Consider the following 23,675-nt stretch of genomic DNA (forward strand, 5'->3'; position numbering starts at 1 on the left):
TGTATGTATGACTCATGGTGAGGTGCCTGAGGATTGGCGGAATGCGTGCATAGTGCCATTGTACAAAGGCAAAGGGGATAAGAGTGAGTGCTCAAATTACAGAGGTATAAGTTTGTTGAGTATTCCTGGTAAATTATATGGGAGGGTATTGATTGAGAGGGTGAAGGCATGTACAGAGCATCAGATTGGGGAAGAGCAGTGTGGTTTAAGAAGCGGTAGAGGATGTGTGGATCAGGTGTTTGCTTTGAAGAATGTATGTGAGAAATACTTAGAAAAGCAAATGGATTTGTATGTAGCATTTATGGATCTGGAGAAGGCATATGATAGAGTTGATAGAGATGCTCTGTGGAAGGTATTAAGAATATATGGTGTGGGAGGCAAGTTGTTAGAAGCAGTGAAAAGTTTTTATCGAGGATGTAAGGCATGTGTACGTGTAGGAAGAGAGGAAAGTGATTGGTTCTCAGTGAATGTAGGTTTGCGGCAGGAGTGTGTGATGTCTCCATGGTTGTTTAATTTGTTTATGGATGGGGTTGTTAGGGAGATGAATGCAAGAGTTTTGGAAAGAGGGGCAAGTATGAAGTCTGTTGGGGATGAGAGAGCTTGGGAAGTGAGTCAGTTGTTGTTCGCTGATGATACAGCGCTGGTGGCTGATTCATGTGAGAAACTGCAGAAGCTGGTGACTGAGTTTGGTAAAGTGTGTGAAAGAAGAAAGTTAAGAGTAAATGTGAATAAGAGCAAGGTAGTTAGGTACAGTAGGGTTGAGGGTCAAGGCAATTGGGAGGTGAGTTTGAATGGAGAAAAACTGGAGGAAGTGAAGTGTTTTAGATATCTGGGAGTGGATCTGGCAGCGGATGGAACCATGGAAGCGGAAGTGAATCATAGGGTGGGGGAGGGGGCGAAAATTCTGGGAGCCTTGAAGAATGTGTGGAAGTCGAGAACATTATCTCGGAAAGCAAAAATGGGTATGTTTGAAGGAATAGTGGTTCCAACAATGTTGTATGGTTGCGAGGCGTGGGCTATGGATAGAGTGGTGCGCAGGAGGATGGATGTGCTGGAAATGAGATGTTTGAGGACAATGTGTGGTGTGAGGTGGTTTGATCGAGTAAGTAACGTAAGGGTAAGAGAGATGTGTGGAAATAAAAAGAGCGTGGTTGAGAGAGCAGAAGAGGGTGTTTTGAAATGGTTTGGGCACATGGAGAGAATGAGTGAGGAAAGATTGACCAAGAGGATATATGTGTCGGAGGTGGAGGGAACGAGGAGAAGAGGGAGACCAAATTGGAGGTGGAAAGATGGAGTGAAGAAGATTTTGTGTGATCGGGGCCTGAACATGCAGGAGGGTGAAAGGAGGGCAAGGAATAGAGTGAATTGGATCGATGTGGTATACCGGGGTTGACGTGCTGTCAGTGGATTGAATCAGGGCATGTGAAGCGTCTGGGGTAAACCATGGAAAGCTGTGTAGGTATGTATATTTGCGTGTGTGGATGTATGTATATACATGTGTATGGGGGTGGGTTGGGCCATTTCTTTCGTCTGTTTCCTTGCGCTACCTTGCAAACGCGGGAGACAGCGACAAAAAAAAAAAATATATATACATATATATATATATATATATGGCAGTTGAGGGAATAATTGGTATACATGGGGTGTTCAGCGTTGTAAATGGAAATGGTGAAGAGCTTGTAGATTTATGTGCTGAAAAAGGACTGGTGATTGGGAATACCTGGTTTAAAAAGCGAGATATACATAAGTATACGTATGTAAGTATTAGAGATGGCCAGAGAGCGTTATTGGATTACGTGTTAATTGACAGGCACGCGAAAGAGAGACTTTTGGATGTTAATGTGCTGAGAGGTGCAACTGGAGGGATGTCTGATCATTATCTTGTGGAGGCTAAGGTGAAGATTTGTATGGGTTTTCAGAAAAGAAGAATGAATGTTGGGGTGAAGAGGGTGGTGAGAGTAAGTGAGCTTGGGAAGGAGAATTGTGTGAGGAAGTACCAGGAGTGACTGAGTACAGAATGGAAAAAGGTGAGAACAGTGGAAGTAAGGGGAGTGGGGGAGGAATGGGATGTATTTAGGGAATCAGTGATGGATTGCGCAAAAGATGCTTGTGGCATGAGAAGAGTGGGAGGTGGGTTGATTAGAAAGGGTAGTGAGTGGTGGGATGAAGAAGTAAGATTATTAGTGAAAGAGAAGAGAGAGGCATTTGGACGATTTTTGCATGGAAAAAATGCAATTGAGTGGGAGATGTATAAAAGAAAGAGACAGGAAGTCAAGAGAAAGGTGCAAGAAGTGAAAAAGAGGGCAAATGAGAGTTGGGGTGAGAGAGTATCATTAAATTTTAGGGAGAATAAAAAGATGTTCTGGAAGGAGGTAAATAAAGTGCGTAAGACAAGGGAGCAAATGGGAACTTCAGTGAAGGGCGCAAATGGGAGATGATAACAAGTAGTGGTGATGTGAGAAGGAGATGGAGTAAGTATTTTGAAGGTTTGTTGAATGTGTTTGATGATAGAGTGGCAGATATAGGGTGTTTTGGTCGAGGTGGTGCGCAGAGTGAGAGGGTTAGGGAAAATGATTTGGTAAACAGAGAAGAGGTAGTGAAAGCTTTGCGGAAGATGAAAGCCGGCAAGGCAGTAGGTTTGCATGGTATTGCAGCGGAATGTATTAAAAAAGGGGGTGACTGTATTATTGACTAGTTGGTAAGGTTATTTAATGTATGTATGACTCATGGTGAGGTGCCTAAGGATTGGCGGAATGCGTGCATAGTGCCATTGTACAAAGGCAAAGGGGATAAGAGTGAGTGCTCAAATTACAGAGGTATAAGTTTGTTGAGTATTCCTGGTAAATTATATGGGAGGGTATTGATTGAGAGGGTGAAGGCATGTACAGAGCATCAGATTGGGGAAGAGCAGTGTGGTTTCAGAAGTGGTAGAGGATGTGTGATCAGGTGTTTGCTTTGAAGAATGTATGTGAGAAATACTTAGAAAAGCAAATGGATTTGTATGTAGCATTTATGGATCTGGAGAAGGCATATGATAGAGTTGATAGAGATGCTCTGTGGAAGGTATTAAGAATATATGGTGTGGGAGGCAAGTTGTTAGAAGCAGTGAAAAGTTTTTATCGAGGATGTAAGGCATGTGTGCGTGTAGGAAGAGAGGAAAGTGATTGGTTCTCAGTGAATGTAGGTTTGCGGCACGGGTGTGTGATGTCTCCATGGTTGTTTAATTTGTTTATGGATGGGGTTGTTAGGGAGGTGAATGCAAGAGTTTTGGAAAGAGGGGCAAGTATGAAGTCTGTTGGGGATGAGAGAGCTTGGGAAGTGAGTCAGTTGTTGTTCGCTGATGATACAGCGCTGGTGGCTGATTCATGTGAGAAACTGCAGAAGCTGGTGATTGAGTTTGGTAAAGTGTGTGAAAGAAGAAAGTTAAGAGTAAATGTGAATAAGAGGAAGGTAATTAGGTACAGTAGGGTTGAGGGTCAAATCAATTGGGAGGTGAGTTTGAATGGAGAAAAACTGGAGGAAGTAAAGTGTTTTAGATATCTGGGAGTGGATCTGGCAGCGGATGGAACCATGGAAGCGGAAGTGAATCATAGGGTGGGGGAGGGGGCGAAAATCCTGGGAGCCTTGAAGAATGTGTGGAAGTTGAGAACATTATCTGGGAAAGCAAAAATGGGTATGTTTGAAGGAATAGTGGTTCCAACAATGTTGTATGGTTGCGAGGTGTGGGCTATGGATAGAGTGGTGCGCAGGAGGATGGATGTGCTGGAAATGAGATGTTTGAGGACAATGTGTGGTGTGAGGTGGTTTGATCGAGTAAGTAACTTAAGGGTAAGAGAGATGTGTGGAAATAAAAAGAGCGTGGTTGAGAGAGCAGAAGAGGGTGTTTTGAAATGGTTTGGGCACATGGAGAGAATGAGTGAGGAAAGATTGACCAAGAGGATATATGTGTCGGAGGTGGAGGGAACGAGGAGAAGTGGGAGACCAAATTGGAGGTGGAAAGATGGAGTGAAAAAGATTTTGTGTGATCGGGGCCTGAACATGCAGGAGGGTGAAAGGAGGGCAAGGAATAGAGTGAATTGGATCGATGTGGTATACCGGGGTTGACGTGCTGTCAGTGGATTGAATCAGGGCATGTGAAGCGTCTGGGGTAAACCATGGAAAGCTGTGTAGGTATGTATATTTGCGTGTGTGGACGTATGTATATACATGTGTATTGGGGGTGGGTTGGGCCATTTCTTTCGTCTGTTTCCTTGCGCTACCTCGCAAACGCGGGAGACAGTGACAAAGCAAAAAATATATATATATATATATATATATATATATATATATATATATATATATATATATATATATATATATGTTTTAATTTTTTTTTTGCTTTGTCGCTGTCTCCCGCGTTTACGAGGTAACGCAAGGAAACAGACGAAAGAAATGGCCCAACCCACCCCCATACACATGTATATACATACATGTCCACACGCGCAAATATACATACCCATACTTCTCAATGTACACATATATATACACACACAGACATACATATATACACATGCACACAATTCACACTGTCTGCCTTTATTCATTCCCATCGCCACCTCGCCACACATGGAATAACATCCCCCTCCCCCCTCTTGTGTTCTAGGTAGTGCTAGGAAAAGACAACAAAGGCCCCATTCGTTCACACTCAGTCTCTAACTGTCATGCAATAATGCCCGAAACCACAGCTCCCTTTCCACACCCAGGCCCCACACAACTTTCCATGGTTTACCCCAGTCCATGGTTTACCCCAGATGCTTCACATGCCCTGATTCACTCCATCTTTCCACCTCCAATTTGGTCTCCCACTTCTTGTTCCCTCCACCTCCGACACATATATCCTCTTGGTCAATCTTTCCTCACTCATTCTCTCCATGTGCCCAAACCATTTCAACACCCTCTTCTGCTCTCTCAACCATGCTCTTTTTATTTCCAGACATCTCTCTTACCCTCACATTACTTACTTGATCAAACCACCTCACACGACACATTGTCCTCAAACATCTCATATCCAGCACATCCACCCTCCTGCACACAACTCTATCCATAGCCCACGCCTCGTAACCATACAACAGTGTTGGAGCCACTATTCCTTCAAACATAGCCATTTTTGCTTTCGGAGATATTGTTCTCGACTTCCACACATTCTTCAAGGCTCCCTGGATTTTCGCCCCCTCCCCCACCCTATGATTCACTTCCACTTCCATGGTTCCATCCGCTACCAGATCCACTCCCAGATATCTAAAACACTTCACTTCCTCCAGTTTTTCTCCATTCAAACTTACCTCCCAATTGACTTGACCCTCAACCCTACTGTACCTAATAACCTTGCTCTTATTCACATTTACTCTTAACTTTCTTCTTTCACACACTACAAAACTCACACACATATATATATATATATATATATATATATATATATATATATATATATATATATATATATATATATATATTTTTTTTCAAACTATTCGCCATTTCCCGCGTTAGCGAGGTAGCGTTAAGAACAGAGGACTGGGCCTTTTTTGGAATATCCTCACCTGGCCCCCTCTGTTCCTTCTTTTGGAAAATTAAAAAAAAAAACAAGAGGGGAGGATTTCCAGCCCCCCGCTCCCTCCCCTTTTAGTCGCCTTCTATGACACGCAGGGAATACGTGGGAAGTATTCTTAATCCCCTATCCCCAGGGATAATATATATATATATATATATATATATATATATATATATATATTATTTTGCTTTGTTGCTGTCTCCCGCGTTTGCGAGGTAGCGCAAGGAAACAGACGAAAGAAATGGCCCAACCCACCCCCATACACATGTATATACATACGTCCACACATGCAACTATACATACCTACACAGCTTTCCATGGTTTACCCCAGACGCTTCACATGCCCTGATTCAATCCACTGACAGCACGTCAACTCCGGTATACCACATCGATCCAATTCACTCTATTCCTTGCCCTCCTTTCACCCTCCTGCATGTTCAGGCCCTGATCACACAAAATCTTTTTCACTCCATCTTTCCACCTCCAATTTGGTCTCCCACTTCTCCTCGTTCCCTCCACCTCCGACGCATATATCCTCTTGGTCAATCTTTCCTCACTCATTCTCTCCATGTGCCCAAACCATTTCAAAACACCCTCTTCTGCTCTCTCAACCACGCTTTTTTTATTTCCACACATCTCTCTTACCCTCACGTTACTTACTCGATCAATCCACCTCACACCACACATTGTCCTCAAACATCTCATTTCCAGCACATCCATCCTCCTGCGCACAACTCTATCTATAGCCCACGCCTCGCAACCATGCAACATTGTTGGAACCACTATTCCTTCAAACATAGCCATTTTTGCTTTCGGAGATAATGTTCTCGACTTCCACACATTTTTCAAGGCTCCCAGGATTTTCGCCCCCTCCCCCACCCTATGATCCACTTCCGCTTCCATGGTTCCATCTGCTGCCAGATCCATTCCCAGATATCTAAAACACTTTACCTCCTCCAGTTTCTCTCCATTCAAACTTACCTCCCAATTGACTTGACCCTCAACCCTACTGTACCTAATAACCTTGCTCTTATTCACATTTACTCTTAACTTTCTTCTTTCTCACACTTTACCAAACTCAGTCACCAGCTTCTGCAGTTTCTCACATGAATCAGCCACCAGCGCTGTATCATCAGCGAACAACAACTGACTCACTTCCCAAGCTCTCTCATCTCCAACAGACTTCATACTTCCCCCTCTTTCCAGAACTCTTGCATTTACCTCCCTAACAACCCCATCATAAACAAATTAAACAACCATGGAGACATCACACACACCTGCCGCAAACCTACATTCACTGAGAACCAATCACTTTCCTTTCTTCCTACACGTACACATGCCTAACATCCTCGATAAAAACTTTTCACTGCTTCTAACAACTTTCCTCCCGCACCATATATTCTTAATACCTTCCACAGGGCATCTCTGTCAACTCTATCATATTTATAGTTGTGTTACTGGAGTGATAGTGTTCATACATGGTGCTTTGACAAGAAAATAGTGAAATTGGAAAAAATGTAGCTTAGACATTGAAGCTTATTGATACAGTGGTTAAATTGATGAGAACTGCTATTGACGTTTGTGTAAATAAATTATACATTTCCCTTTTCCATAGCCAGAGGTTGAACCATTATGTGACATTCATTTTTTCATTTCATTTCAAGCTAGAAGTTTCAGTTTTCTAAATTGTTTCTTACATTTTTCATATGTATATGTATGTGTATATGTGTGTGTGTGTGTGTATGTATATGTATATTTATTATCCCTGGGGATAGGGGTGAAAGAGTGCTTCCACGCGTTCCTCGCGTGTCGTAGAAGGCGACTAGAGGGGACGGGAGCGGAGGAGCCAGAAATCTTCCCCTACTTGTATTTTTTAACTTTCTGAAATGGGAAACAGAAGAAGGAGTCACGTGTGGAGTGCTCATCCTCCTCGAAGGCTCAGACTGGGGTGTCTAAATGTGTGTGGATGTAACCAAGATGTGAAAAAAGGAGAGATAGGTAGTATGTTTGAGGAAAGGAACCTGGATGTTTTGGCTCTGAGTGAAATGAAGCTCAAGGGTAAAGGGGAAGAGTGGTTTGGGAATGTCTTGGGAGTAAAGTCAGGGGTTAGTGAGAGGACAAGAGCAAGGGAAGGAGGAGCAGTACTCCTGAAACAGGAGTTGTGGGAGTATGTGATAGAATGTAAGAAAGTAAATTCTCTATTAATATGGGTAAAACTGAAAGTTGATGGAGAGAGATGGGTGATTATTGGTGCATATGCACCTGGGCATGAGAAGAAAGATCATGAGAGGCAAGTGTTTTGGGAGCAGCTGAATGAGTGTGTTAGTGGTTTTGATGCACGAGACCGGGTTATAGTGATAGGTGATTTGAATGCAAAGGTGAGTAATGTGGCAGTTGAGGGAATAATTGGTATACATGGGGTGTTCAGTGTTGTAAATGGAAATGGTGAAGAGCTTGTAGATTTATGTGCTGAAAAAGGACTGGTGATTGGGAATACCTGGTTTAAAAAGCGAGATATACTTAAGTATACGTATGTAAGTAGGAGAGATGGCCAGAGAGAGTTATTGGATTACGTGTTAATTGACAGGCGCACGAAAGAGAGACTTTTGGATGTTTATGTGCTGAGAGGTGCAACTGGAGGGATGTCTGATCATTATCTTGTGGAGGCTAAGGTGAAGATTTGTATGGGTTTTCAGAAAAGAAGAGTGAATGTTGGGGTGAAGAGGGTGGTGAGAGTAAGTGAGCTTGGGAAGGAGACTTGTGTGAGGAAGTACCAGGAGAGACTGAGTACAGAATGGAAAAAGGTGAGAACAAAGGAGGTAAGGGGAGTGGGGGAGGAATGGGATGTATTTAGGGAATCGGTGATGGATTGCGCAAAAGATGCTTGTGGCATGAGAAGAGTGGGAGGTGGGTTGATTAGAAAGGGTAGTGAGTGGTGGGATGAAGAAGTAAGATTATTAGTGAAAGAGAAGAGAGAGGCATTTGGACGATTTTTGCATGGAAAAAATGCAATTGAGTGGGAGATGTATAAAAGAAAGAGACAGGAGGTCAAGAGAAAGGTGGAAGAGGTGAAAAAGAGGGCAAATGAGAGTTGGGGTGAGAGAGTATCATTAAATTTTAGGGAGAATAAAAAGATGTTCTGGAAGGAGGTAAATAAAGTGCGTAAGACAAGGGAGCAAATGGGAACTTCAGTGAAGGGCGCAAATGGGGAGGAGATAAGAAGTAGTGGTGATGTGAGAAGGAGATGGAGTGAGTATTTTGAAGGTTTGTTGAATGTGTTTGATGATAGAGTGGCAGATATAGGGTGTTTTGGTCGAGGTGGTGTGCAAAGTGAGAGGGTTAGGGAAAATGATTTGGTAAACAGAGAAGAGGTAGTGAAAGCTTTGCGGAAGATGAAAGCCGGCAAGGCAGCAGGTTTGGATGGTATTGCAGTGGAATTTATTAAAAAAAGGGGGTGACTGTATTATTGACTGGTTGGTAAGGTTATTTAATGTATGTATGACTCATGGTGAGGTGCCTGAGGATTGGCAGGAATGCGTGCATAGTGCCATTGTACAAAGGGAAAGGGGATAAGAGTGAGTGCTCAAATTACAGAGGTATAAGTTTGTTGAGTATTCCTGGTAAATTATATGGGAGGGTATTGATTGAGAGGGTGAAGGCATGTACAGAGCATCAGATTGGGGAAGAGCAGTGTGGTTTCAGAAGTGGTAGAGGATGTGTGGATCAGGTGTTTGCTTTGAAGAATGTATGTGAGAAATACTTAGAAAAGCAAATGGATTTGTATGTAGCATTTATGGATCTGGAGAAGGCATATGATAGAGTTGATAGAGATGCTCTGTGGAAGGTATTAAGAATATATGGTGTGGGAGGAAAGTTGTTAGAAGCAGTGAAAAGTTTTTATCGAGGATGTAAGGCATGTGTGCGTGTAGGAAGAGAGGAAAGTGATTGGTTCTCAGTGAATGTAGGTTTGCGGCAGGGGTGTGTGATGTCTCCATGGTTGTTTAATTTGTTTATGGATGGGGTTGTTAGGGAGGTAAATGCAAGAGTTTTGGAAAGAGGGGCAAGTATGAAGTCTGTTGGGGATGAGAGAGCTTGGGAAGTGAGTCAGTTGTTGTTCGCTGATGATACAGCGCTGGTGGCTGATTCATGTGAGAAACTGCAGAAGCTGGTGACTGAGTTTGGTAAAGTGTGTGGAAGAAGAAAGTTAAGAGTAAATGTGAATAAGAGCAAGGTTATTAGGTACAGTAGGGTTGAGGGTCAAGTCAATTGGGAGGTGAGTTTGAATGGAGAAAAACTGGAGGAAGTGAAGTGTTTTAGATATCTGGGAGTGGATCTGGCAGCGGATGGAACCATGGAAGCGGAAGTGGATCATAGGGTGGGGGAGGGGGCGAAAATTCTGTGGGCCTTGAAGAATGTGTGGAAGTCGAGAACATTATCTCGGAAAGCAAAAAATGGGTATGTTTGAAGGAATAGTGGTTCCAACAATGTTGTATAGTTGCGAGGCGTGGGCTATGGATAGAGTTGTGCACAGGAGGATGGATGTGCTGGAAATGAGATGTCTGAGGACAATGTGTGGTGTGAGGTGGTTTGATGAGTAGTAACTTAAGGGTAAGAGAGATGTGTGGAAAAAAAAGAGCGTGGTTGAGAGAGCAGAAGAGGGTGTTTTTGAAATGGTTTGGGCACATGGAGAGATATGAGTGAGGAAAGATTGACCAAGAGGATATATGTGTCGGAGGTGGAGGGAACGAGGAGAAGTGGGAGACCAAATTGGAGGTGGAAAGATGGAGTGAAAAAGATTTTGTGTGATCGGGGCCCTGAACATGCAGGAGGGTGAAAGGAGGGCAAGAATAGAGTGAATTGGAATCGATGTGGTATACGGGGTTGACGTGCTGTCAGTGGATTGAATCAGGCATGTGAAGCGTCTGGGGTAAACATGGAAAGCTGTGTAGGTTGTATATTTTGCGTGTGTGGACGTATGTATATACATGTGTATTGGGGGTGGGTTGGGCCATTTCTTTCGTCTGTTTCCTTGCGCTACCTCGCAAACGCGGGAGACATGACAAACAAAAAATTATTTATATATATATATTTATTATATATATTAATATATATTATATATATATATAATTATATGTTTTAATTTTTTTGCTTTGTCGCTGTTTCCCGCGTTTCGAGGTAAGCAAGGAAACAGACGAAAGAAATGGCCCCAACCCACCCCCATACACATGTATATACATACATGTCCACACGCGCAAAAATATACATACCCATACTTCAATGTACACATATATACACCACAGACTACATATAACACATGCACACAATTCACACTGTTGCCTTTATTCATTTCCCCTCGCCACCTCGGCCACAAAGAATAACATCCCTCCCCCCCTTGTGTTCTAGGTAGTGCTAGGAAAAGACAACAAGGCCCCATTCGTTTACAATCAGTCTCTAACTGTCATGCAATAATCCCGAACCACAGCTCCTTTCCACCCAGCCCCACACAACTTTCCTGGTTACCCCAGTCATGTTACCCCAGATGTTCAATGCCTGATCACTCCATCTTTCCACCTCCAATTTGGTCTCCCCCTTCTTGTTCCCTCCACCTCCGACACTTTTATCCTCTTGGTCAATTTTCCTCATCATTCTCTCCATGTGCCCAAAACCCTTCAACACCCCCTTTGCTTTTCTCAAACCCTGCTCCCTTTTTATTTCCAGACATCTCTCTTACCCCCACAATACTTACTTTATCAAACCACCTCACACCACATTGTCCTCAAACATCTCTATCCAGCACATCCCCCCCTCCTGCCCCCACAACTCTATCCATAGCCCACGCCTCGTACCATACAAAAAGTGTTGGAGCCCTATTCCTTCAAACATGCCATTTTTGCTTTCGGGAGTTATTGTTCTCGACTTCCACACATTCTTCAAGGCCCCCTGGATTTTCGCCCCCTCCCCCCACCCTATATTCACTTCCACTTCCATGGTTCCATCCGCTACCAGATCCACTCCCAGATATCTAAAACACTTCACTTCCTCCAGTTTTTCTCCATTCAAACTTACCTCCCAATTGACTTGACCCTCAACCCTACTTGTACCTAATAACCTTGCTCTTATTCACATTTACTCTTAACTTTCTTCTTCCCACACACTTCAAAAACTCACACTATATATATATATATATATTATATATATAATAATATATATATATATATATATATATATATATACTATATATTTTTTCAAAACTATTCGCCATTTCCCGCGTTAGCGAGGTATGCGTAAGAAACAGAGGACTGGGCCTTTTTTGGAATATCCTCACCTGGCCCCATCTTTTCCCTTCTTTTGGAAAATTAAAAAAAAAAACAAGAGGGTAGGTTTCCAGCCCCCCGCTCCTCCCCTTTTAGTCGCCTTCTATGACACGCAGGGAATACGTGGGAAGTATCTTATCCCCTAATCCAGGGAACTTTATATATATATATATATATATATATAATTTTATATATATATAATATATATTATTTTGCTTTGTGCTGTTCCCGCGTTTGCAAAGGTAGCGCAAGGAAACAGACGAAAGAAATGGCCCAACCCACCCCCATACACATGTATATACATACGTCCACACATGCAAATATACATACCTACACAGCTTTCCATGGTTTACCCCAGACGCTTCACATGCCCTGATTCAATCCACTGACAGCACGTCAACTCCGGTATACCACATCGATCCAATTCACTCTATTCCTTGCCCTCCTTTCACCCTCCTGCATGTTCAGGCCCTGATCACACAAAATCTTTTTCACTCCATCTTTCCACCTCCAATTTGGTCTCCCACTTCTCCTCGTTCCCTCCACCTCCGACGCATATATCCTCTTGGTCAATCTTTCCTCACTCATTCTCTCCATGTGCCCAAACCATTTCAAAACACCCTCTTCTGCTCTCTCAACCACGCTTTTTTTATTTCCACACATCTCTCTTACCCTCACGTTACTTACTCGATCAATCCACCTCACACCACACATTGTCCTCAAACATCTCATTTCCAGCACATCCATCCTCCTGCGCACAACTCTATCTATAGCCCACGCCTCGCAACCATGCAACATTGTTGGAACCACTATTCCTTTCAAAGCCATTTTTGCTTTCGGAGATAATGTTCTCGACTTCCACACATTTTTCAAGGCTCCCAGGATTTTCGCCCCCTCCCCCACCCAATGATCCACTTCCGCTTCCATGGTTCCATCTGCTGCCAGATCCATTCCCAGATATCTAAAACACTTTACCTCCTCCAGTTTCTCTCCATTCAAACTTACCTCCCAATTGACTTGACCCTCAACCCTACTGTACCTAATAACCTTGCTCTTATTCACATTTACTCTTAACTTTCTTCTTTCTCACACTTTACCAAACTCAGTCACCAGCTTCTGCAGTTTCTCACATGAATCAGCCACCAGCGCTGTATCATCAGCGAACAACAACTGACTCACTTCCCAAGCTCTCTCATCTCCAACAGACTTCATACTTCCCCCTCTTTCCAAAACTCTTGCATTTACCTCCCTAACAACCCCATTCATAAACAAATTAAACAACCATGGAGACATCACACACACCTGCCGCAAACCTACATTCACTGAGAACCAATCACTTTCCTTTCTTCCTACACGTACGCATGCCTAACATCCTCGATAAAAACTTTTCACTGCTTCTAACAACTTTCCTCCCGCACCATATATTCTTAATACCTTCCACAGGGCATCTCTGTCAACTCTTATCATATTTATAGTTGTGTTACTGGAGTGATAGTGTTCATACATGGTGCTTTGACAAGAAAATAGTGAAATTGGAAAAAATGTAGCTTAGACATTGAAGCTTATTGATACAGTGGTTAAATTGATGAGAACTGCTATTGACGTTTGTGTAAATAAATTATACATTTCCCTTTTCCATAGCCAGAGGTTGAACCATAATGTGACATTCATTTTTTCATTTCATTTCAAGCTAGAAGTTTCAGTTTTCTAAATTGTTTCTTACATTTTTCATATGTATATGTATGTGTATATGTGTGTGTGTGTGTGTATGTATATGTATATTTATTATCCCTGGGGATAGGGGTGAAAGAGTGCTTCCACGCGTTCCTCGCGTGTCGTAGAAGGCGACTAGAGGGGACGGGAGCGGAGGAGCCAGAAATCTTCCCCTACTTGTATTTTTTAACTTTCTGAAATGGGAAACAGAAGAAGGAGTCACGTGTGGAGTGCTCATCCTCCTCGAAGGCTCAGACTGGGGTGTCTAAATGTGTGTGGATGTAACCAAGATGTGAAAAAAGGAGAGATAGGTAGTATGTTTGAGGAAAGGAACCTGGATGTTTTGGCTCTGAGTGAAATGAAGCTCAAGGGTAAAGGGGAAGAGTGGTTTGGGAATGTCTTGGGAGTAAAGTCAGGGGTTAGTGAGAGGACAAGAGCAAGGGAAGGAGGAGCAGTACTCCTGAAACAGGAGTTGTGGGAGTATGTGATAGAATGTAAGAAAGTAAATTCTCTATTAATATGGGTAAAACTGAAAGTTGATGGAGAGAGATGGGTGATTATTGGTGCATATGCACCTGGGCATGAGAAGAAAGATCATGAGAGGCAAGTGTTTTGGGAGCAGCTGAATGAGTGTGTTAGTGGTTTTGATGCACGAGACCGGGTTATAGTGATAGGTGATTTGAATGCAAAGGTGAGTAATGTGGCAGTTGAGGGAATAATTGGTATACATGGGGTGTTCAGTGTTGTAAATGGAAATGGTGAAGAGCTTGTAGATTTATGTGCTGAAAAAGGACTGGTGATTGGGAATACCTGGTTTAAAAAGCGAGATATACTTAAGTATACGTATGTAAGTAGGAGAGATGGCCAGAGAGAGTTATTGGATTACGTGTTAATTGACAGGCGCACGAAAGAGAGACTTTTGGATGTTTATGTGCTGAGAGGTGCAACTGGAGGGATGTCTGATCATTATCTTGTGGAGGCTAAGGTGAAGATTTGTATGGGTTTTCAGAAAAGAAGAGTGAATGTTGGGGTGAAGAGGGTGGTGAGAGTAAGTGAGCTTGGGAAGGAGACTTGTGTGAGGAAGTACCAGGAGAGACTGAGTACAGAATGGAAAAAGGTGAGAACAAAGGAGGTAAGGGGAGTGGGGGAGGAATGGGATGTATTTAGGGAATCGGTGATGGATTGCGCAAAAGATGCTTGTGGCATGAGAAGAGTGGGAGGTGGGTTGATTAGAAAGGGTAGTGAGTGGTGGGATGAAGAAGTAAGATTATTAGTGAAAGAGAAGAGAGAGGCATTTGGACGATTTTTGCATGGAAAAAATGCAATTGAGTGGGAGATGTATAAAAGAAAGAGACAGGAGGTCAAGAGAAAGGTGGAAGAGGTGAAAAAGAGGGCAAATGAGAGTTGGGGTGAGAGAGTATCATTAAATTTTAGGGAGAATAAAAAGATGTTCTGGAAGGAGGTAAATAAAGTGCGTAAGACAAGGGAGCAAATGGGAACTTCAGTGAAGGGCGCAAATGGGGAGGAGATAAGAAGTAGTGGTGATGTGAGAAGGAGATGGAGTGAGTATTTTGAAGGTTTGTTGAATGTGTTTGATGATAGAGTGGCAGATATAGGGTGTTTTGGTCGAGGTGGTGTGCAAAGTGAGAGGGTTAGGGAAAATGATTTGGTAAACAGAGAAGAGGTAGTGAAAGCTTTGCGGAAGATGAAAGCCGGCAAGGCAGCAGGTTTGGATGGTATTGCAGTGGAATTTATTAAAAAAAGGGGGTGACTGTATTATTGACTGGTTGGTAAGGTTATTTAATGTATGTATGACTCATGGTGAGGTGCCTGAGGATTGGCAGAATGCGTGCATAGTGCCATTGTACAAAGGGAAAGGGGATAAGAGTGAGTGCTCAAATTACAGAGGTATAAGTTTGTTGAGTATTCCTGGTAAATTATATGGGAGGGTATTGATTGAGAGGGTGAAGGCATGTACAGAGCATCAGATTGGGGAAGAGCAGTGTGGTTTCAGAAGTGGTAGAGGATGTGTGGATCAGGTGTTTGCTTTGAAGAATGTATGTGAGAAATACTTAGAAAAGCAAATGGATTTGTATGTAGCATTTATGGATCTGGAGAAGGCATATGATAGAGTTGATAGAGATGCTCTGTGGAAGGTATTAAGAATATATGGTGTGGGAGGAAAGTTGTTAGAAGCAGTGAAAAGTTTTTATCGAGGATGTAAGGCATGTGTGCGTGTAGGAAGAGAGGAAAGTGATTGGTTCTCAGTGAATGTAGGTTTGCGGCAGGGGTGTGTGATGTCTCCATGGTTGTTTAATTTGTTTATGGATGGGGTTGTTAGGGAGGTAAATGCAAGAGTTTTGGAAAGAGGGGCAAGTATGAAGTCTGTTGGGGATGAGAGAGCTTGGGAAGTGAGTCAGTTGTTGTTCGCTGATGATACAGCGCTGGTGGCTGATTCATGTGAGAAACTGCAGAAGCTGGTGACTGAGTTTGGTAAAGTGTGTGGAAGAAGAAAGTTAAGAGTAAATGTGAATAAGAGCAAGGTTATTAGGTACAGTAGGGTTGAGGGTCAAGTCAATTGGGAGGTGAGTTTGAATGGAGAAAAACTGGAGGAAGTGAAGTGTTTTAGATATCTGGGAGTGGATCTGGCAGCGGATGGAACCATGGAAGCGGAAGTGGATCATAGGATGGGGGAGGGGGCGAAAATTCTGTGGGCCTTGAAGAATGTGTGGAAGTCGAGAACATTATCTCGGAAAGCAAAAATGGGTATGTTTGAAGGAATAGTGGTTCCAACAATGTTGTATAGTTGCGAGGCGTGGGCTATGGATAGAGTTGTGCACAGGAGGATGGATGTGCTGGAAATGAGATGTCTGAGGACAATGTGTGGTGTGAGGTGGTTTGATCGAGTGAGTAACGTAAGGGTAAGAGAGATGTGTGGAAATAAAAAGAGCGTGGTTGAGAGAGCAGAAGAGGGTGTTTTGAAGTGGTTTGGGCACATGGAGAGAATGAGTGAGGAAAGATTGACCAAGAGGATATATGTGTCGGAGGTGGAGGGAACGAGGAGAAGAGGGAGACCAAATTGGAGGTGGAAAGATGGAGTGAAAAAGATTTTGTGTGATCGGGGCCTGAACATGCAGGAGGGTGAAAGGAGGGCAAGGAATAGAGTGAATTGGAGTGATGTGGTATACCGGGGTTGACGTGCTGTCAGTAGATTGAATCAAGGCATGTGAAGCCTCTGGGGTAAAGCATGGAAAGCTGTGTAGGTATGTATATTTGCGTGTGTGGACGTATGTATATACATGTGTAGGGGGGGGTTGGGCCATTTCTTTCGTCTGTTTCCTTGCGCTACCTCGCAAACGCGGGAGACATCGACAAAGTATACTAAATATAAATAAATATTATTTATTATTATATTATACTTTGTCGCTGTCTCCTGCATTTGCGAGGTAGCGCAAGGAAACAGACGAAAGAAATGGCCCAAACCCCCCCCCCCCCCCCCATACACATGTATATACATACGTCCACACACGCAAATATACATACCTACACAGCTTTCCATGGTTTACCCCAGACGCTTCACATGCCTTGATTCAATCCACTGACAGCACGTCAACCCCGGTATACCACATCGCTCCAATTCACTCTATTCCTTGCCCTCCTTTCACCCTCCTGCATGTTGAGGCCCCGATCACACAGAATCTTTTTCACTCCATCTTTCCACCTCCAATTTGGTCTCCCTCTTCTCCTCGTTCCCTCCACCTCCGACACATATATCCTCTCGGTCAATCTTTCCTCACTCATTCTCTCCATGTGCCCAAACCACTTCAAAACACCCTCTTCTGCTCTCTCAACCACGCTCTTTTTATTTCCTCACATCTCTCTTACCCTTACGTTACTCACTTGATCAAACCACATCACACCACACATTGTCCTCAAACATCTCATTTCCAGCACATCCATCCTCCTGCGCACAACTCTATCCATAGCCCACGCCTCGCAACCATACAACATTGTTGGAACCACTATTCCTTCAAACATACCCATTTTTGCTTTCCGAGATAATGTTCTCGACTTCCACACATTCTTCAAGGCTCCCAGAAATTTTCGCCCCCTCCCCCACCCTATGATCGACTTCCGCTTCCATGGTTCCATCCGCTGCTAGATCCACTCCCAGATATCTAAAACACTTCACTTCCTCCAGTTTTTCTCCATTCAAACTCACCTCCCAATTGACTTGACCCTCAACCCTACTGTACCTAATAACCTTGCTCTTATTCACATTTACTCTTAACTTTCTTCTTCCTCATACTTTACCAAACTCAGTCACCAGCTTCTGCAGTTTCTCACATGAATCAGCCACCAGCGCTGTATCATCAGCGAACAACAACTGACTCACTTCCCAAGCTGTCTCATCCCCAACAGACTTCATACTTGCCCCTCTATCCAAAACTCTTGCATTTACCTCCCGAACAACCCCATCCATAAACAAATTAAACAACCATGGAGACATCACACACCCCTGCCGCAAACCTACATTCACTGAGAACCAATCACTTTCCTCTCTTCCTACACGCACACATGCCTTACATCCTCGATAAAAACTTTTCACTGCTTCTAACTACTTTCCTCCCACACCATATATTCTTAATACCTTCCACAGAGCATCTCTATCAACTCTATCATATGCCTTCTCCAGATCCATAAATGCTACATACAAATCCATTTGCTTTTCTAAGTATTTCTCACATACATTCTTCAAAGCAAACACCTGATCCACACATCCTCTACCACTTCTGAAACCACACTGCTCTTCCCCAATCTGATGCTCTGTACATGCCTTTACCCTCTCAATCAATACCCTCCCATATAATTTACCAGGAATACTCAACAAACTTTTACCTCTGTAATTTGAGCACTCACTCTTATCCCCTTTGCCTATGTACAATGGCACTATGCACGCATTCCGCCAATCCTCAGGCACCTCACCATGAGTCATACATACATTAAATAACCTTACCAACCAGTCAACAATACAGTCACCCCCTTTTTTAATAAATTCCACTGCAATACCATCCAAACCTGCTGCCTTGCCGGCTTTCATCTTCCGCAAAGCTTTCACTACCTCTTCTCTGTTTACCAAATCATTTTCCCTAACCCTCTCACTTTGCACACCACCTCGACCAAAACACCCTATATCTGCCACTCTATCATCAAACACATTCAACAAACCTTCAAAATACTCACTCCATCTCCTTCTCACATCACCACTACTTGTTATCACCTCCCCATTTGCTCCCTTCACTGAAGTTCCCATTTGCTCCCTTGTCTTACGCACTTTATTTACCTCCTTCCAGAACATCTTTTTATTCTCCCTAAAATTTAATGATACTCTCTCACCCCAACTCTCATTTGCCCTTTTTTTCACCTCTTGCACCTTTCTCTTGACCTCCTGTCTCTTTCTTTTATACATCTCCCACTCAATTGCATTTTTTCCCTGCAAAAATCGTCCAAATGCCTCTCTCTTCTCTTTCACTAATACTCTTACTTCTTCATCCCACCACTCACTACCCTTTCTAATCAACCCACCTCCCACTCTTCTCATGCCACAAGCATCTTTTGCGCAATCCATCACTGATTCCCTAAATACATCCCATTCCTCCCCCACTCCCCTTACTTCCATTGTTCTCACCTTTTTCCATTCTGGTTTAAAAAGCGAGATATACATAAGTATACTTATGTAAGTAGGAGAGATGGCCAGAGAGCGTTATTGGATTACGTGTAAATTGACAGGCATGCAAAAGAGAGACTTTTGGATGTTAATGTGCTGAGAGGTGCAACTGGAGGGATGTCTGATCATTATCTTGTGGAGGCTAAGATGAAGATTTGTATGGGTTTTCAGAAAAGAAGAGTGAATGTTGGGGTGAAGAGGGTGGTGAGAGTAAGTGAGCTTGGGAAGGAGACCTGTGTGAGGAAGTACCAGGAGAGACTGAGTACAGAATATAGGGGATGAAGAATACTTCCCACGTATTCCCTGCGTGTCGTAGAAGGCGACTAAAAGGGAAAGGAGCGGGGGGCTGGAAATCCTCCCCTCTCATTTTTTTTTTTTCTCCAAAAGAAGGAACAGAGAAGAGGGCCAGGTGAGGATATTCCCTCAAAGGCCCAGTCCTCTGTTCTTAACGCTACCTCGCTATCACGGGAAATAGCGAATAGTATGAAAAAAAAAATATATATATATATATATACACACACACATACACGTCAGGGGACTGGGGGAGGAATGGGATGTATTTAGGGAAGCAGTGATGACTTGTGCCAAAGATGCTTGTGGCATGAGAAGTGTGGGAGGTGGGCAGATTAGAAAGGGTAATAAGCGGTGGGATGAAGTAAGATTATTAGTAAAAAAAAAATAGGAGAGATAGGCATTTGGACGATTTTTGTAGGAAAATAATGCAAATGACTGGGAGATGCATAAATGAAAGAGGCAGGAGGTCAAGGGAAAGGTGCAAGAGTTGAAAATGAGGGCAAATGAGAGTTGGGGTGAGAGAGTATCATTAAATTTTAGGGAGAATAAGATGTTTTGGAAGGAGGTAAAGTGCATAAGACAAGGAAACAAATGGGAACCTCAGTGAAGGAGGCTAATGGGGAGGTGATATAAAGTAGTAGCGATGTGAGGAGATGGAGTGAGTATTTTGAAGGTTTGTTGAATGTGTTTGATGATAGAGTGGCAGATATAGGGTGTTTTGGTCAAGGTGGTGTGCAAAGTGAGAGGGTTAGGGAGAATGATTTGGTAAACAGAGAAGAGGTAGTAAAAGCTTTGCAGAAGATGAAAGCCGGTAAGGCAGCAGGTTTGGATGGTATTGTAGTGGAATTTATTAAAAAAGGGGGTGACTATTGTTTACTGGTTGGTAAGGTTATTTAATGTATGTATTACTCATGGTGAGGTGCCTGAGGATTGGTGGAATGCTTGCATAGTGCCATTGTACAAAGGCAAAGGGGATAAAAGTGAGTGCTCAAATTACAGAGGTATAAGTTGTGTAGGTATGTATATTTGCGTGTGTGGACGTATGTATGTACATGTGTATGGGGGTGGGTTGGGCCATTTTTTTCGTCTGTTTCCTTGCGCTACCTTGCAAACACGGGAGACCGACAAAAAAAAAAAAAAAAGTTGAGTATTCCTGGTAAATTATATAGGAGGGTATTGATTGAGAGGGTGAAGGCATGTACAGAGATTGGGGAGGAGCAGTGTCGTTTCAGAAGTGGTAGAGGATGTGTGGATCAGTTGTTTGCTTTGAAGAATGTATGTGAGAAATACTTAGAAAAGCAAATGGATTCGTATGTACTATTTATGGATCTGGAGAAGGCATATGATAGAGTTGATAGAGATGCTCTGTGGAAGGTATTAAGAATATTAGGTGTGGGAGGCAAGTTGTTAGAAGCAGTGAAAAGTTTTTATCGAGGATGTAAGGCATGTGTACGTGTTGGAAGAGAGGAAAGTGATTGGTTCTCAGTGAATGTAGGTTTGCGGCAGGGGTGTGTGATGTCTCCATGGTTGTTTAATTTGTTTATGGATAGGGTTGTTAGGGAGGTGAATGCAAGAGTTTTGGAAAGAGGTGCAAGTATGCTGTCTGTTGTGGATGAGAGAGCTTGGGAAGTGAGTCAGTTGTTGCTCACTGATGATACAGCGCTGGTGGCTGATTCATGTGAGAAACTGCAGAAGCTGGTGACTGAGTTTGGTAGAGTGTGTGAAAGAAGAAAGTTAAGAGTAAATGTGAATAAGAGCAAGGTTATTAGGTACAGTAGGGTTGAGGGACAAGTCAATTGGGAGGTAAGTTTGAATGGAGAAAAACTGGAGGAAGTTAAGTGTTTTAGATATCTGGGAGTGGATTTGGCAGCGGATGGAACCATGGAAGCGGAAGTGAATCATAGGGTGGGGGAGGGGGCAAAAGTTCTGGGAGCATTGAAGAATGTGTGGAAGTTGAAAACATTATCTCGGTTCAACATTATCTCAGAAAGCAAAAATGTGTATGTTTGAAGGAATAGTGGTTCCAGCAATGTTATATGTTTGCGAGGCGTGGGCTGTAGATAGAGTTGTGCGGAGGAGGGTGGATGTGTTGGAAATGAGATGTTTGAGGACAACATGTGGTGTGAGGTGATTTGATCGAGTAAGTAATAGTAGGGTAAGAGAGATGTCTGGTAATAAAAAGAGTGTGGTTGAGAGAGCAGAGGAGGGTGTTTTGAAATGGTTTGGTCACATGGAGAGAATGAGTGAGGAAAGACTGACCAAGAGGATATATGTGTCAGAGGTGGAGGGAATGAGGAGAAGTGGAAGACCAAATTGGAGGTGGAAAGATGGAGCGAAAAAGATTTTGAGTTATCGGCGCCTGAACATGCAGGAAGGTGAAAGGCGTGCAAGGAATAGAGTGAATTGGAACGATGTGGTATACCGGGGTCGATGTGCTGTCAATGGATTGAACCAGGGCATGTGAAGCGTCTAGGTTAAACATGGAAAGTTGTGTGGGGCCTGGATGTGGAAAGGGAGCTGTGGTTTTGTTGCATTATTACATGATGGCTTGAGACCTGAGTGTGAATGAATGGGGCCTTTGTTGTCTTTTCTTAGCGCTACCTTACGCACATGAGGGGGGAGGGGGTTGTTATTTCATGTGTGTGGTGATGGGAATGAATAAAGGCAGACTATGAATTATGTACATGTGTATATATGTATTTGTCTGTGTGTGTATATATATGTATACGTTGAGATGTATAGGTATGTATATTTGTGTGTGTGGACATGTATGTATATACATCTGTATGTGGATGGGTTGGGCCATTCTTTCGTCTGTTTCCTTGCGCTACCTCGTCTGTTTCCTTGCACTACCTCGCTAACATGGGAGACAGCGACAAAGCAAATAATTTATAATATATATATATATATATATATATATATATATATATATATATATATATATATATATATATACACTTGTACATATTCATACTTGCTTTCAACCATTCCCGGCATCACCCTGCCCCACACGAAACAGCTTAGCCACCCCTTGTGTCAGTGAGGTAGTGCTAGGAAAACAGACAATAGAAGGCCTCATTCGGTCACCTCAATCTCTAGCTGCCATGTGTAATGCACCAAAACCACAACTCCCTGTCCATATCCAGGCTCCACAGACCTTTGTTTTAGACATCAAAAATATGTAGTTTAAAATTCTATTTTTCAAATTTGTCACAAGTCAAGGCATATGTGTTTGTAGATAATCAGCTTTTATGTGCAGCCAGTATTTTCTTTTCTGTATTGCTCCATAGTCATTGTGTTGTGCTTTTTTATATATTTTTATTTTACTTTCCTCCAAATGTTTGTTCTTTGAATTGTTTACTGAGGACTGCATAGAATTTTTTTTCTTACCAGTTAAGTCTACTTAGGTATTGTATTGCAGGAAATAATTTTAGGGAGGTGGACTGACTGACTTGAGATGGCAAGTTCTTCCAGGAAATGAAAAGCAACCTTAGGGGTCATCAAGCACATTATGATTGCTTTTCTGCACAGTTGATATGTACTCAGCATTGTATATTGTCTCTGCAAATTGTCATTATAACATTGTCAGATAGAAGGCATATTGAGAATATTTGAATTGTAATGCTTTTAATTGCTGTTGATATTTGGATTGCTCTGAACCTGCATGTCACTTGAACACCTTTCAATTATCCTAACTTGTACTCTTCACTACAATTTAGTTAATTTTAGTATCAAATTTTTCAGATCATGTTCATTATTGTTGTTTAGTCCATTAAGATATTAAATCTCAAAATTATATAAACTATGTATTTCAGCCATGTGGTCCGTAAGTCTATTGCCCGTGTTATGATTGTCATCAATCAGAAGACAAAAGAAAACCTCCGGAAATTTTATAAGGTATGCTTTAAGGGTGAGCTAAGTTTATTTAGGTAGATTAGATATTTTATATATGTATGATCTTCCCAAAAGAATGGGAAGAGTAGTTTTGCTGTGTTATTAGTGTATGCTGGGGAACCAGCTCTAAAGATAAAATTTTTTC

General features: G+C 42.6%; 1 protein-coding gene across 2 annotated transcripts in view; it reads left to right on the forward strand.

Annotated features, from left to right (window-relative positions):
- Positions 1 to 23,675, forward strand: part of RpL35 (Ribosomal protein L35) — a 28,897-nt gene that overhangs the window by 4,472 nt on the left and 750 nt on the right. For both annotated transcript variants that reach the window (XM_071691490.1, XM_071691489.1), the window contains one exon: positions 23,452 to 23,533. In XM_071691490.1, coding sequence (XP_071547591.1) covers positions 23,452 to 23,533 — 82 coding nt within the window. The remainder of the gene's footprint in view (positions 1 to 23,451; positions 23,534 to 23,675) is intronic.

The sequence above is a fragment of the Panulirus ornatus genome, chromosome 50 (genome assembly GCF_036320965.1).
Source record: "Panulirus ornatus isolate Po-2019 chromosome 50, ASM3632096v1, whole genome shotgun sequence".
In the NCBI taxonomy this organism is placed as follows: domain Eukaryota; kingdom Metazoa; phylum Arthropoda; class Malacostraca; order Decapoda; family Palinuridae; genus Panulirus; species Panulirus ornatus.